Source organism: Ascaphus truei, chromosome 1 (genome assembly GCF_040206685.1).
Source record: "Ascaphus truei isolate aAscTru1 chromosome 1, aAscTru1.hap1, whole genome shotgun sequence".
NCBI lineage: Eukaryota > Metazoa > Chordata > Amphibia > Anura > Ascaphidae > Ascaphus > Ascaphus truei.
Window position 1 is genome coordinate 132990456 of NC_134483.1, and position 17412 is coordinate 133007867.

Below are 17412 nucleotides of genomic sequence, written 5' to 3' on the forward strand. Positions count from 1 at the left end.
CTGAGCAGCGTGTCTCCCCAGAACATGTACAGTGCCAGCTGCATTGGAACAGCTCAACTCTGTTTCTGTTCTATAATGTTTTAATAATCAACGCTTGATCGTCTTCACAGACACCATCTTTCATATCATATTACTTCCCTATAGCTTAGTTTCTTCAAACAATAGTGGACATGTTCATTTTTATAGGTTTCCTATATTATCAGAACATGACCATTTTCCCCTTCCAAGTACCTTATTAATTCTTTATTTAGCGTGTGTCTAGTTAGACTTGCTGGGAAATTCCATGGATCATTCTGAACGTTTAATGGAACATTTTGCATGAAGCAGCAGTTTATGTGAGAGGGAAATATACCACCCCTTCAACATCTGAAGCCAGCAAATGTACTATAATTATTTGCCATGTTGTACAGTATAGTATTATTGTCCTGAATTTTTTTTGCATTCGTTGCTTTTACGCTCCAATTCTGTAATATACATCATTATAAGATTCGCAAGGAGTGTTTTTATTTGTGCAGACATGTTGATGTAAAAGCAAAAAGGTGAAATAAAGCAAATAAAGGTTTTTACTGCATACACTGGGCATTGTGTGATGTATTTCTTTTTAATTCCGTTTTAGAATTTATACCTGATAATTGCAACATGCTCCCTAAAAAAAAACAAATTTGCATGTAATAAAAGCAATAACGATGTATTCTGTTACTACCTATTGTGCTTTGCATGGCAATTCTCATTAAATTAGTCAATATATTAAATACATCTTAAATTATTCAATGTACATGGGGGGCACGGCGACCGAGGAGGGGGTCCAAACAAAACCCAGAGGTATAACACAGGAATACTATACTGTCAACCACCAAAGAGGAACGATATCTGGGAGTATGGTGCCAGGGATAGAAAAAGGAGGCACTTTATAGAGAGACAGATGGGAAATAGCACTTTTTCGCTGAAAGGGTAGTGGATTAGGGTAGCCTCTCAGTGTTGGAGGCTAATACGGTAAAGAATTTAAAAAAAAGTAATTCAAACAGACCCCGGGGCGTCCTAAATATAAAAAGTCAAGGATCTTAATTTGGGGTTTCAACGCAAGTGGGCCCAGTTATTCTCATCTGATGGCAATTTCTATGGATCGCTTTGGATTTAATCTTATTCACAGTAGGGAATGTGGAGGGGAAAAGGGTGTTTATTCCACAAGTGGATGCAGTGTGTGAATTGCAATCTCCCCATAGAAAAGGAGAAGTAGTCTAATGACATTCCCTAAAAGTCATAGGGTGCCCTGTGATATACAGGGGAAGTCATAAGTATACTGTAAGGGTTAAAATAGAGAAATGATGTACTCACTGCAATAAATATGTATGTTTTGCTTTAACTTGCAGAGAAACTGCCTGTGGAAGCCAAGCTGCCATGGTATAAGCAAGCGCAAGAACTGGAAGAAGCAACAGCTGTGTCAGAAGAACCTTCGTAAGTCATTCAGCAAACTATTCCGTGTCTCAATTGATCCTTTCCTATTATCCTACTGGTATATTTTGTAATTTTTTTGTCTAATTAAGCAACAATAAATCGCATGATAATTGTAGAACAAGACTAAAGAGCAGAGGACTTCAGCACGAGAGGCAAGCTGATACTTTTGGAAAGTTATACAGGGAGAGTGTCACACAAATGTATTCTGGGTCTTAGAATGATTTCCACATGTACCCTCCAGAATGTCTACTGACACAAGCCAAATCATTGTATATTTCTGTGCCTTACGAAGGAAAGAAATGTATAGGCTTTTCAGATTGTGGATAGTGACGGTAAAATACAATAAGAGCCTGGAAAATGAGGGTCCTAGGGATAAAGGCTCTGTCTTTAAAATGGTAAGCTCCTTTATGTTCAATTCTTTCCAAAAAGGACCAGAGGAGCGCAGCTTGCAGCCATGTAAATAAAAAACATCACATAGTACAGCAATGTTTAAAAATTGAAAATACACTGGCGACACACTTTATTCGAGCTCGGCTAGTCCCACGAATTCGGGTATACCCGGGTGTATTGAGGTTTGTGACTGTTTTCTGCCCGAGTGCATTGAGGTATTTTCCAGGCAGGGATTGAAGCATTTTATTCCCACTGGCTGCAATACTGCACAGTATATATATATATACTGCATTACAATTCATGAATTTATGCCATCTGGTAGACACGCGAAGCATTACAACCTATTAAATCCTAATCATTATCATTTAACAGATCAGCCGCCCGTCAGCCAGGCATGAACCCAGGCTGGGAAGGCAAACGCAACGGGGCTTGTCAGAGGTGAGGAGCGGCGCATTCCAGGTATCTGCCAGGTACATACTGGGTATTTGCTCGAATAAAGTGTGTCGGTGCAGTAGTAATGATGTAAGGCTCACAAATGGCTACTCACATATAAGCAGCCATACACACTACTGTGTGTGTGTGTGTGTATATGTGTATATATAATACACTGTATTAGTACTGTATACCATGTTAATGCTTTGTAAAAAAAAAAAAAAATGCAAGCATTTGTATATCTTTCTAAGGTAAGTTCATACACCTGTGTTATTTTGCCACTTTCTGTTGTTGTGTGGTTCCTCATCACGGCCCAATGAGAGTCCATATTAGGCTCTGTTTCATAGTACAAATTGATATAGAGCATTATTTTCCCTTCAGTCTTCAGCTTTGGTTTGATCTAAAATCGATATGTTCCCATGCAATGCATGATGTTTATTACATAAAGAATCTCTCTTCAGCACCTATGAGCTGTAGCAAACATTTAACTTTATCAATAGGAGAACCATTGTATGGCGCTTTTTGTGCACAATCATTGGTGTCCATGCATGACCCATGTGATGTAATGAGACGCAATATAAAGTCATACTGTAGCCCTTTCAATAATCGGCAAAATGAAACTACTGCAGTCTGAATGAAATACCAAGTCTGTCGGAAAGCACTGGTAGAGACGTAAGACAGCATTTTAATGCCGATTTTTAATTTTTGAAATAAAAAAGTGTAAAAAGAAAAGACTATTTCACGGGCAAATGTACAGGTCGAATTTTTGGAAACCGATTAAAAGGAAATGAAGCCACGGTTCTCAGCGCCGAAACCTCAGTGTTTCTATAAGGAAGCTTGAAATGCTATTATTAAAATGTCGCTTATTACTATATCCCTTGTACTGTGATTAATGTGCACAATTTACAGAATTCCCTGGCCAGTCTAGGTAACGGCTTACGGGGCTGAAATAGAAATCTTAATGCAGGCAAATAAATTTTCCTTTCAGTGGGATAGAATTGCCATGTAGGACTAGTTAATCTAAGTTGTATTAGATTGCAAATGAAGCACATGTTTCCCCCAGCTACTGCAGCACTTAGGCCCTACAATATAACACACATTAGCAAGCAGAGAGTATATGATCCTTGGGATTTACGTGCCGTATTTTATGACTGCCGCTGGACAAAGGGTCTTGTGTCATTTCTTGTATTTTAATTAAAATCTGAATGTTTGCTTCACTTCTTTAAAATAGAAGCATTTTACTTTGAGCATTTTTATATACCTATGACATAACTATCTTTATTGCTGTCCACGAACCCAATGGAAGTGAACATTTTGAATGTGTAGAGTTAAAAACAAAATGAAAAAAAAATAAAAAAATGATGCTGCCTGCAACAAACACAGGAATTTAGTATTTTAAATAAAATGCAAAGCCCAAAAATATATATATATTCTCATAGGGGATTATTCATTAAACTGCAATAGTGCCAATTGGGACAGTACTTTACCGAAACTCCCATTGAAGTCAATTGAAGCTTCAGTGCGTTTGTTCCTTTAATCAGCACAAGCACAGTTCAAAGAAGAGCCCCCATAATCTGTAGAACAGTAGCTCTTAATGTTTCTTTGCACGGTGACACCCTTAGCTTCTTTTTAAAATACAAGTGTACAGTAAATAAAAATACTACTTGCGGTGCATTCACATGTCTCAGATAGGTCTGCAACCCTGTCTTTCCCCATTGTCTCCCAGCTTACAGTGCTTCCACTGAAGCGAGGGATTCTGGGTAATAACAGGCAAATGAGCAAAGTTTGTCACTCTTTACTTCTCATCCATTTTAACATAAACTTCTGTAAGTTTATACCTGCCACATTACACAGCTTTTCAGCACAGCCTGGGTTAAAGAAGTGCATAGCCAGTAAACCTACTCACAGACAGCTGTTTCAAGATTTTGGGTCTCATCAGTGCAAGGCTGGTTGCTGGCTGTACAATGGGAAGCTGGTGGGAGCGTATAACCAGACATAATTTTTTTTTAAATGATGGTCGGTAAAAAAAGTAACGAAAACCCTCCATTACACAGTATACAGCAAATAAAAAAAACACTTGTGGTGCATTTGCATGTCTAATGAGGCATGCAAATGCACCACAAGTGGTATTTTAATTTGCTGTACTGTGGAGGGGTTTTGTCACTTTTTTACCAACCATAACTTTTTTTTAATGTGTGGTTAAAATACAAGTGACATCCTTATTTCTTTTCTGTCATGGTTTTCAGTTTAATATTCTAGAAGATATATGTCTCTAGATATATTCTAGATTCGAGCTTTGTAAGAAAGGATGTCAACAGATTTTTGGAGATGCAGAAGCTTAATTAGATAAACAAATAGCATCATTTTGAACTCAATTATCATTGTACATAAGCCAAACAATTAAAGTTCTTCGCTGTCAAATATGAATCAGCTGCTCTAAGCACGCAACAGAAGGATTGCAGCCAAATTAGGAACATTTTGTCTCTTAGTTCCATCATGGAAATAAGGTCTTGCTTTTGCATTAGTCTTTTTAAGACCTTGAAAAGTTGCTTCAAACTTAGCTGTTTCTTCAGAGCCAAAAGTAGAAGATCCCAATCTCTAATTTCAGAAGCCAGCACATTATAAAATGCTTTGCCACACACTGCTTTAAAACAAGTTTTAATATTTTCCTTTGTGGTTTTTGTTTTTTTTGTTTTTACATAATCCAGAATTCTCAGATCTCTCACATTGAATTATTTTGCAGAAACATCCGCCAGGATTCTCTAACATTTCATTCCGGTTATTGCACTGCGATCCCTCGTATACTGCCATTGCCTTCAATAGTAATAACCCGGGATTCCAGTGCCATAACCATTCTCCATTGCCTTAAAACACAATATAATAATAACTTTATTCCATATAGCGTATTTCACCCAATGGTACGCAAAGCGCTTCACAATTACAATATAGTGTGTGGTAAGGATCAATGTACATAGGATTTTTACAGACACAGTGGCGAGAAAACGTTTGTGAACCCCTTTCGATTTTCACATATTTGAAACCTAAAATGTTATTAGATCTTAATCTCTGTCCTAAAATAAATAAAGATAATCTGAACATACAAATGACACAACAACATGATACTTTTTCAACATTTATTTATCCACAAATGATTCAACATTTAATATCCATTGAAAAAGTATGTGAACCTTTAAATTCAGTACCTGGTTGCGCCCTTTAAGCAGCAATAACTTCAACTAAGCGTTTCCTGTAACTGCTGGTCAGTCTCTCACATCATGTTCAGAAATCTTGGCCTATGCTGCCTTACAGAACTGCTTCAACTAAGTGACAGTTGATGGCTTCCTTGCATGGACAGCTCGTTTCAGGTTCTGCCAAAACATTTTGATGGAGTTTAGGTCCAGACTTTGACTAGGCCATTCTAAAATGCAGAATTTCTTCTTTTGCAGTCATTCTTTTGTAGATATGTTTATATATTTAAGACCATTGTCTTGCTGCACGACCTATTTTTCCTTCAGCTCATGGATGGATGGTCTGACATTCTCCTCTAGAATCTTCGGATACAATGCAGAATTCATGGTTGTGTCAATGATGGCAAGCAATCTAGGGCCTGAGGCAGCAAAGCAGCCCCAAACCATCACACTCACACCACCATGCTTGATGGTTGGGATGAGGTTCTTCTGTTCGAATGCAGTGTTTGGTTTTTGCCAAACAGAACTTTTCTGATTCAGGCCCAAAATTTCTACCTTTGACTTATTTGTCCAGAGAACATTGTCTTTATCGAACTTCAAATGGGCAGCAATGTTCTTTTTAGAGAGCAGTGGTTTCTTCCTTGCTATACTTCCATGAACACAATTCTTGTTCAGTTTTTTCTGACAGTTGAGCCATGAACACTCACATTAGTCCAGGCTAGAGTGGTCTGCAGAACCTTGGATGTTACTCTGGGTTTCTTTGTGACTTCCTGGATAGTTTGCCGGTTTGTTCTTGCAGAGACTTTTGTAGGATGACCGCTCCTCTGTAGAGTGACTGTGGTCTTGAACTTTCTCTATTTATAGATTATCTGTTAGACAGTGGATTCGTGGAGCCCCAAATCCTTAGAAATTGTTTTGTAACCCTTTCCAGACTGATGAGCATCAATGACTGCTTTTCTGAGGTTCTCAGAGATTTATTTTGATCGTGGCATGACATGTTTCCACACACCTGTGTGGCTAGGACAATACGAAGAAAGTTTCTGATCTTTATGTACTGTAAGGTAGGGCCTTCCAAACTCACCCCTGAAGGTCTATCTAATTATTTAAACACCTGATTCTAATTATCCCGCTTAATTTAGCTAACTAAAACAGGGTTTCACTTACTTTTTCACATACAGTAGATAGAAGGGGATATTCATATACATTATAGACATAATAAATAAAATGACAGATAGATAAGCATATAGAAACTTGAATAGACAAATGCATAAATAGTGGGGAAATTATTAATTAATTAAATAAATAAATAGAGTACTGTATGTGAAAGATAGTAACAGCGTAAGTGTGTGAGAAAAACAAAGTCCAATCAAAATAAGAAATAAAAAGACATGCCAGTGTACTCAACATTACTAGGTCAGAACATTCATAGAATTACAAGATAGTCACTTTATAAGACACAGAACTGCACTCACTAATACAGTACATGTATGTCAAAAATAAATACAATTTCTGCGCTCCCCCCAAACTGGCTCAACATTTAATAGTGAAGTTCTACATTTTGTTCCTAAGTCATTTAGTTGCATCTTTTGATCCAAACATTATTTAAACCTGCTAACCCTGTCAAAGTACAGTAAACTCCATTTTAGTAGGTACTTTCACTAAATGCATAATATTTCTTGTCTTCTGGACTGAACATCGGGAGATATGGGAAAGTGCCTAAAGGGTTAATGCGGATCCACTTGGAAGTTAAAACAGAATTAAGGAGCACAAACTGACTCTTGCACTTCCTAGTGTCTTTATAAAAAGACACAGATTAAACTACTGTAGGCTAGCAAAGTTCATATGATGTAGCAGAACTCGGGCATCAAAGCAAGGTACAACACAACAACACAACAATAGTCCTGGCCAGGTGAAACATTTAACAAAGCACTATTCACCGCCCGTTTGGGTGGGTTCTGGGATTGTCTTCTCGAGGATTATACAAACCACTAACTGACTAAGAATTGTTATTAAACAATAACTAGATTAATAATTATAACTAATTTATGTATTGGGAGATGACAATGTTGAATCTGTTTTAGTGAAATCATTTGAAAACAAATATTCACAAATCAATACAGTACTATTAATCCTCTACATGGTAAGGCCTCCGGATATTTCTGGTCTCTGGGGAGGGTGGGGGGGGGGGTCTGGCACTTCCACCTCGGTGTACAGCGACAGTTAATATAAAAGGCAACAGAGAAGTCAGTCTCCGCCTAAACATTCTCAGCGAGTACTACAAACACTGTATACGTCAGTCAATCCTGCCACTCCAGCATTTCTGGACAAATAAATATTGCTTAGTCAAACCTGGTTTTAAAAAGGCCCTGTAGCATATTTCTAAAATGAGAATATGATGACAGCACAATGAACAATATTGTCCGTCAGCCCAAATTCCGCGAGCGACCCTTTCCATTTATTGGATGATGTTGGATAATGATGGCAGTACTATTTTAGAGTACCTGATTTCACTCCATAAAACAGAAGCACAAGTAGCCACTCATATCACGTTGCATAACCCTGTATTTGATGATATAAAAACAATTTAATATGTGCATTTATACCATTTAATAAAGGGTTCTACACCATGAGAGGAGTGTCCGTGCGTGCTTCTGTGTTATAGATTATATGTTTACACTGGTTAAGGAGTCTGGGTGGAACTACTTGAAGAAGCTACCGCTACCCTCCTCTGGATGATTTTAATACCCTCAACATGCACTATTTTTGCTCTTTTTGATGTATTACAGTATTTTATACATTGTTCCAATGACTATTTAATATTTTGTATTACCTGCATTGGGAACCTTACATTGCAGCACATTTTGCTATCTTGCTTTCTGATTCCACTCAAGCTTAATAAAAAGAAGACACAGGAATGTCAACCAAATGTTGGAGGTTTTCTTTAGGAAAATGCAGCTGACAGAAATGTATACTACCCAAATGTTGGGTTTTATTTTTAGATATTGGATCATGGAGCAAGTAAATTCATCTGGATCCCTAATTTCAATTTAAACAAATATGATGATTGTATGCAATGCCTGCTTTTGTTCTTTACGAGATTAACAAACAGACATTTTTTAGTGGAAATGCTTTAAAGACAGTTTTAGGTGCCCATGATGTGCAGTGATGTGATTTGCTGATGTGCAAACCATCTGTTCATTTCTATCTTGCTGGACTCATTGATCTTCTTTGTTTAGCAATAAATAAATAGAACTTAATCACTCCGCTACGTTCACAGCATCTAGTAGTTGATATTAGGAAGTTCATATATTTCTACTGTACTGTACATGTTACAAATGAAGCATTGACAGCATGTTAGGATCTAAGCCAATGTTTCTAAACCAGGGTTCCTTGTCATGAGAAGACAAATGATGATGTGTTATTAATGTTTTGATGCTGAAAGATTATGTTTAGAAGAGAACATAGAAATTGACAGACATTGTTATGGCAACACTGCAATTGTGAATGCAATCGTAAATGTCAAATGTGGTATCTGTTAGGTAGTTCATTTATGTTTTTCACCAGTTGCATAGGAACTTTAATAAAATGTATGATTGATAAACTGATGGGGTGCTTGAGCAAGCGGATAACTGGTGATCATTGGTGACGCTTGTGGGAACATGTTTCAGAAACACTGATTTGAGATAAATTTGAGTTGCAAATATGATTTGTGTTGATTGAGGCGTAACATTTTCACTGAAGTACAAAACCTTCACCTCACCATGTTTGTAGAATATCTCTTACATTGATATAATTACATTCAATTTTAATGCTAATGATATGCTCTGTGCTCCATTTAAAAATCCATATTTTCAACAAAATGCCATAATTAGCATTGGTGTTAACGATAAAAGACACAGGGCACTGTCTGCACGCCAGATGGTACCAGTTCAGTAGAGGGACTTATTCAATGAGATCATTCTTATTATTTATGAATTTGAAGAAAACTTCAAGAACATCAAGCCAAGGCCTGAAGGTTAAAGTAGCAGTTGAAGGGTGAGGGTTTAAATAAAGAAACAATAGTTTTCTGTGTTCCATTTCTGAAAGAAAAAAAGAAAGTGAGTAAAAGACACTGACTGGCACTGACTGAAGCAGGGGAGCCTGGTTCCTTTCCTGGTGTCGGCTCCTTGTGACCTTGGGCAAGTCACTTTATCTCCCAGCGCCACAGGCACCAAAAAAATACATTGTAAGCTCCACGGGGCAGGGACCTGTGCCTGAAAAATGTCTCTGTAAAGAGCAAAGTAAAACTAGCAATGCTATACAAGAACATGTATGCAGATGACACAATCCTATATGCACACAGCCATAGCCTCTCTGACCTTCAACACATACTTCAGTCTGACTTTTTGAGACTCGAAAACTGGATTTCCCAAAACAAACTGTTTTTAAACACTGACAAGACTGTAACAATGGTATTTGGGACCAAGACTAAATTTGTAAAGCTTCCAGTGACTGAGCTCCTGATTAGAACCAACACTAACACCACCCTAACACCTGTCACTAGTTTTAAATACCTGGGCTTATGGTTTGACTCCCACTTAACATTCGGGATGCACATTGATACCCTGACAACCAAGACCTATGCCAAACTAGGGGTTCTTTACAGGAACAAATCCTCCCTAAGTCTCCTGGTCAGAAAGCGTATTGCACAGCAGATGCTAATGCCAATTATTGACTATGGCGACATAGTATATGGCTCGGCTCCTCAAACCCACCTTAGCAAACTTGACACCCTCTACAATTAAATTTGTCGTTTTGTTCTCCAATGCAACTACAACACACATCACTGCGAAATGCTCAAAGAACTAGATTGGTCATCACTAGAGTCTAGGCGCAAAGTTCACCTTTCCTGTCTCACCCTCAAATACTTTCTGGGCAAGCTACCCAGCTACCGGAACAAGCTCCTCACCCCTACCACATGCAGCACCTATCACCTGAGATCAGACTCCAAAAGACTATTCATGGTCCCAAGGCTCAACAAAGTATCCGGACGTTTCTCCTTCTCCTTCCGTGCACCCCAAAACTGGAACAACCTACCAGAGACTCTCATATCTACCACCAGCTTAAGTTCTTTCAAATCTAAGGCTCTCTCACACTTTAATCTGGTCTGTAACTGTTTCATACACTCATAATATAAATTTTCCTTAACTGTGCACGCAATGTCTTGTATATAATGTACACCTTGTTCATTTGTGTAACTGTACTTGTAACCATGTATTATTTGTTTTACTCTGTGCCCAGGACATACTTGAAAACGAGAGGTAACTCTCAATGTATTACTTCCTGGTAAAATATTTTATAAATAAATAAATAAATAAACATGTTATTATTATTATTATTATTAATAACTAGAAACCGTTAGCTTGCTTTCAGCTACAACAGTCAAGTTGCAAAATCCCATACTGGCACCATCAGAGCAGAACATTTATTTTTAATGGAATAATACTGCTTTTTATTAGTGGTACTCCATTAAAGTTTATGAGAATGCTAATAATAACATTCAGTGGCACTGACTCCAAATCAATGGTACTCCCAGAAAATCATTGAGAGATGCCATGACTGGACCCTGCCAGCAGGTCTTCACGATATAGGGCTCAATTACTCTTCGGGAAGTACCTTATTGGAAAGGGGATATGAATAAGCAACCAAGATAAATGAATATTTCAACATAGATTATCATGCATTGGGAAAAAACTATTGTGCTTTTTGCCACAATGACGAATATGTTTATTTGCTTATACTGCGTTGTATTTCATTTGCATACTGGATCATCACATAATGCACCATCTTTGCCAGAACAGGATATCACTGCCACTTATATGTTTTTGTTTTCATCAGATCTATAGGAGCTCCCAGTGTTACATACAGTGCTGATTCTTCTCTGTCATAGATTTAAAAACGATGTGGAGAAGATTGCTGGTTTAAATCTGATGCATATTTGTTGTATATAAAGGGGAAAATGCACTAACTATAGTATTTTGTGACTTCCTAATTCCTTTGCATTGGCTAAATGACCCCCAATAATGACAATTCAACAAAAGTTGCTGTTGTGCAATGATGTGATTGGAAAGGATCCTCAGGTTTGTCCTGTTCTGTTGTTCTACAGATTCATACCTGAGGCCTGGTCTTTGTGCAGTGTTTCCTGTGGAGTTGGTGTTCAGCAGCGGGCCGTGAAGTGCCAAGTGCTTCTGTCTTTTTCTCAGACCATTGCTGATCTGCCTGCTGATGAGTGTGAGGGACCCAAACCGGGGAATCAGCGAACATGTTACAGTGGGCCCTGCAATGGGGAAGCAGTGGAGTATAACCCTGAGGAGGCTGAGCTGGGGAATGGTGGACTGAAGGATATTGAAGAACTTTATGATTGGGAGTATGATGGCTTCTCGGAGTGTTCTGAATCTTGTGCTGGAGGTAAGGACGGAAGTTTCTTTTTAAATGTACCCAAAATAAGTTGTTGTTTTGCGACGTAACAATAATTGGTTTGTCATTTGTTAACCTCAAAATGCTAGGACCACACATTTTAAAGATTAAAGTTTGTACCCACCAAAAAATCATTCCCGCCCAAGGTTAGTCTTTTTACCTGCAGCTGAACTGCTCTATTCTTTCAACGTCAAGACCCACGGGTTTCTTCTAAAAAATAATTGTGTATCCTGGTATATAAAAAAATATATATATTTTAAAATAGGGCTTCTGAGTCATCCATTGGTGTCATGTCTAGAGAAGGGCAAATTTATCAAAATTCAACCACAGATCTGTCTACAGTATATCGTCCCAAATTCGTAAAAGTTCATGCAAACATTTTATAGAGAGACAATTTAGGTATTCTACGTATTTGCAAATGAACTAAATTAGCATATTTCCCACGTGTTGTATAAAGTTGTATTTGAGGTGGTATATATAGCACTTTGGACTCTATTAGTCTCTCTCTTCCTCTCTCTCTTCCTCTCCCTCCCCTCTCTCTTCTTCTTTCTTCCTCCCTCGTAAACATCTCTTTCTGCAAGTCGAAATTGCATGCTCATGCTACCTTCTTTAAAGATAGGCAAACAAAACAAATATTTTTTAACGCATTTGTGAAAGTTCGTCTAAGCGCAAATATGCAATTTTTGCTGCGGATTTGGACTTTGGCGAAAAGCAGGCGTCGCCAGCTTTTCGCTAGTTTTCTAAGGAAAATTGCATTCATCGCTCCACACGCCCCTCCTCTTCCATTGGCATCATCGCCTTGCCTTTGTGACTATTTTGTGACTGTTGCCACCTGCAGGAGGGGCCCGTGTCACTCTGGTACTTCCGACACTGCAGAGATTGGAACGAAAGTCTGTAAATATGTGTAAAGTGTATACTGTATAAAACAGAAAGAAGAGAAGAATTATAAACAGGAACCGCTGAGGTAGCACAAGTGAAAGAGACTAAAGGAGATGGAAGAATGCAGACAAATACTGTAGGGCAATGGCTGAAAAGAGAAAGAACTGAATTAGAGGTGAGAGACAAAAGTGGACAAACATTGGGGGGGAGGGAGGAGGGGGAATAGACCCAGTTGAGTATGCTGTGTAGAGGTTTTCCCTGTGCTAGAGAGGAGTTCAGCTCAATACAAATGAATGTCAGTGTACTGGGTAACACTCGATATTCAGGGGCGAGACTAACTCATAATACATTGAAATTGGTTGACCTTGTCCCTGAAAATAAAACCCTCCATTGCAAGGTAAGTCTTTAAAAAAATTAAGAGATTTCAGACATATTCCCGAATGAAAAAAAAATCCCTCCCACAAATCTTCCTTAAAAGAAATATTCAGATGCTGGTCAAGAATAGGGTTGCCAGGTGTCCGGTATTGAACTGGACTGTCCTGTATTTGGATACTCTGTCCAGTAAAAAATGAGAGGTACTGTAATATTGGACATGTATGTGTCTGGTATTTTCCTCCCTGGACATAGTGACCTGACGCACCTTTCACCATTAAGTCCAGTATTTTCGGAGAAGCCACCTGGCAACCCTAGTCAAGAATGGATATACTAGTGTAGAGCGAGATGAGGCACAGTTAAATAAGTTAGCTACACTTGACTCCAAAATCAGACAGCTGCTGTCAATTTTGAAGCTAGTTCAATTTCTCCTGTCATTCTTCTTTCTTATTTGGTTCACATTTTTTCCGTTTCAAAAAGCTTCCTCATTTCAAGACTTTTACAAAGCTATGTTTTAATAGAAAAAAAATGAGACACAGAACACATCTGAAACTTTTCAGGAATTGTTTGTTTTTAATTATATTTGCTATGTGTATTCTCTGTAGGGGAGATTTACATCAGTTTTGCACTTGACAAAAAAGGCATTTACGCACATTAATCAGCAAAAATGTAAATTTTCAATCTAATAAAATACTGTTGGAAAACGAGGTTAGTTTCTGCACTGGAGTAAGACTGGGGTAAAACTTTGCTAGTGCTGCCACCATCGTATCAGGTGCAATTTGCAATGATAAAATGTATTTCTTCTTATTGTTTTTGAATTCTAGAAGAAGTTGCATTTGTTCTGTAATAGAAAAGGAAAAAATAGGTAGTATGATGCCTTTTATTGGACCAACATGTATGTGTTTTTTACTGGACAGAGTATCCAACGTGTATATATATATATATATATATATATATATATATATATATATGTTTTTATCTTTAAGGTGTAATAAATCAGTCACATTTTGCCCAAAAGTACATCAGCTATAGCTACAGTGTGAATCTTGATTTTGTGTTACATTACAATGTTGGACTCAATAATTATACCATTTGGAGTCAGTTTGAGCTCATTAGCACAATAGGTGCCTTTTAATTACAGTGACCTAACACTTCATCAGTGGCTTCACTTAACTGAGGTGGCTAGTCCTATTAGGCCTCTATAAACATGTACATACTATTTGCACCTGTATGATTCAAGATTTTGTTCCTCATCTAGTTTTATACCAGAACTGGATTGTGCTCTGAAGGGCCTATCGCCGGGCCATTTATATCGCCGTTTTTTGGAGCTTTGCTATCACGGTATTCAGAAAGCTTTGTGATAGGAAAATTCCGAAAAAGGCCTAACTCGGCGATTCATTTCTGCTGCAGAGAGAGTTCCTCAGAAAGAGCCGCCACTCCCAGTGAAAATCTCGCCCTAAATTTATGTTTTTTAATATTCATTTTGTTCCTAGTGTAGATGAGCAGGGGGTCGCCGGAGAAGAACAGCGTTGGTTTGAGGTCCAGGGACCCCCTGCTTCCCAAGATACAGGCCCCATTATGGGGTGCCAGTATCAACTATGCATTTTATTCCCAGTCACGTGACGCGAGACATTTACATGCACAGGAGATACCGACATCCCATAACGGGGCCTGTATCTCGGGAAGCAGGTGGTCCCTGGACCTCAAACCAAGACTGTTCTGCTCCAGAGACCCCCTGCTCATCTACACTAGGAATAAAATGTATAATAAAAATATTTAGTAAACATCAATACACCACCCACCCGTGTGCCCCCCCACATGCCCCCCCCCATACTGTAAAACCATGATTTATTTTTTAACACACAGGATTAATACCCCAGGCCGCTGGGGGTCCACGATGGGTGTCCGCAGGCCACACAGTGCACCCCGGGGGTGCCCACGGGTGTCTGGGGGCCTTCAAGGGTCCCCGCTAGGTGCCGTGGGCCTCCAGGTGGTACCCGCAGGTCCCCACAAGCCACAATGGGGTCCTCAGGTGTCTGGGGGTCCCTGGGTCATCCCCACAGGTGTCTGGGTGCCCTGTGGTGGTCAAATGAGGCGTCACGGTCTTAAATATGGCTTGTGACGTCACATTTGGACGGGAACTGGTTCAACAGCTGTTAAAACCACGTGCCGATTTTTTTTTTTTTAATTACGTCATTTAAATGGAATGATGCCAGCCAATCAGAATGGCTGTGCTTCATTTCCCTTTCACATGACGTCACTAAATCCAAAATGGCCAGCATCACATGGTATTTCAGCCAATCAGATCGTGGGAACAAAATCCCAAATCAGATGGCTGTTGAACCAGTTCACCCCGAAATGTGACGTCACAAGCCATATTTAAGGCCGCGACGTCTCATTTGAGCCCAAGAAGATGACGAGACAACATCGGTTGGGATCTACCATGGGTTTTTTTTGGATTGAAAGAAGAAGACAGAAGATTAAGAAGATAAAGAAATAATTACAGAAGAAGAAAGAAGAAGCTGATTAAAGATAGAAGAATGAAGAATGAATGAAGAATGAAGAATTGGGTACCTGATCCGCGTCTTCATGGCAGATGGCATCGAATACTGTTTGAGGCCTTCGCGGTACCTGGGAGTCGGAGGGCCAGCGCTTCTAAAGGTAAGTAATATATTGCATGCATGTTTGTAAATGTATTTTTTTTACAGGTTTTTCCATAGGATGTGGGTTTTTTTTGCACATTGATAATGTATTAATCTGTACCACTTTAGGGTACAGATCAATACATTATTAGGCCAATAATTAGTTTTAAATTTCTTGCTTTTTATTGATGGTGATTTTTTTCTGTATTGGTTTATTATGTGGATGTAATTGTTTATCATTTTGCTGCTTGATTTAAAAAATGTTTGGCCGATTGATTTTCTTTTTTTAATAAATGGTGTACTTATTTACTTTATTTATGCTGGCTAATGTTGTGTTTAATAATGGGCAAATAATCTATTATCCATATCTGGATCATACTTATTTTGCCCATTACTCTACTGAATGAACGAATGTCTTTATTTATATAGCGCCATTAATGTACATAGCGCTTCACAGCAGTAATAGTTACAATCATATAAATAATAGGATATAAATAACACAAAGGGAAGAAGTGCTCAGACATAAAAGTAACATTTAGGAAAGAGAGTTCCTGCTCCGAAGAGCTTACAATCTAATTGGTTGGTAGGAAGAACGTACAGAAACAGTAGGAGGCCATTCTTGTAAGTGCATCTGCAAGGGGCCAAGGTTAATGTGTGAGGTGTTAATTATCAGCCATGGCGCTACTCATATGCTTCCTTAAGCAGGTGTGTTTTAAGGTGGGTCTTAAAGGTGGATAGAGAGGGTGCTAGTCGGATATTGAGGGGAAGGGCATTCCAGAGGTGTGGGGCAGTCAGTGAGAAGGGTTTAAGGCGGGATAGGGCTTTAGATACAAAAGGGGTAGAGAGAAGACATCCTTGAGCCGAACGCAAGAGCCGGGATGGTGTATAGCAAGAAATTAGGGCTGAGATGTAAGGAGGAGCAGAAGAGTGTAAAGCTTTAAAAGTGTGTGTGATACGGGATTTGATGGGAAGCCAGGAGAGGGATTTCAGCAGGGGAGACGCTGAGACAGATTTAGGAAAGAGTAGAGTGATTCTGGCAGCAGCGTTAAGGATAGATTGTAGGGGAGACAGGTGAGAGGCAGGAAGGCCGGACAGCGGGAGGTTAAAGTAATCAAGATGGGAGAGAATGAGGGCCTGAGTCAGAGTTTTAGCAGTCGAGCAACAGAGGAAAGGGCGAATCTTTGTAATATTGCGGAGTAAAAAGCGACAGGTTTTAGAAACTTTTTAAATGTGAGAGGAGAATGTGAGAGAGGAGTCGAGTGTGACCCCTAGGCAGCGTGCTTGGGCTACTGGATGAATGATGGTACTTCCAACAGTAATGTACTGTAGAAGGAGGAAATAGGGCCAGGTTTGGGAGGGAGTATGAGGAGCTCTGTTTTAGCCATGTTTAGTTAAGTCGGCGGAGGGCCATCCAGGATGATTTAGCCGACAAACATTCCGAAAATGTATTCTGTACCGCGGGTGTAAGGTCAGGGGTAGAAAAGTACATTTGTGTGTCGTCGGCATAGAGGTGATATTTGAACCCAAGAGATGTTATTAGGTCACCTAGAGAGAGTGTGTAAAGAGAAAAGAGAAGGGGTCCCAGGACAGAGTCCTGG

At 39.0% G+C, this 17412-nt stretch overlaps 1 protein-coding gene across 3 annotated transcripts in view; it reads left to right on the forward strand.

Annotated features, from left to right (window-relative positions):
- The window catches only part of ADAMTSL1 (ADAMTS like 1), a 943111-nt gene that overhangs the window by 812810 nt on the left and 112889 nt on the right, over window positions 1-17412 (forward strand). For all 3 annotated transcript variants that reach the window (XM_075594935.1, XM_075594947.1, XM_075594940.1), the window contains 2 exons: window positions 1371-1455; window positions 11611-11912. In XM_075594935.1, coding sequence (XP_075451050.1) covers window positions 1371-1455; window positions 11611-11912 — 387 coding nt within the window. The remainder of the gene's footprint in view (window positions 1-1370; window positions 1456-11610; window positions 11913-17412) is intronic.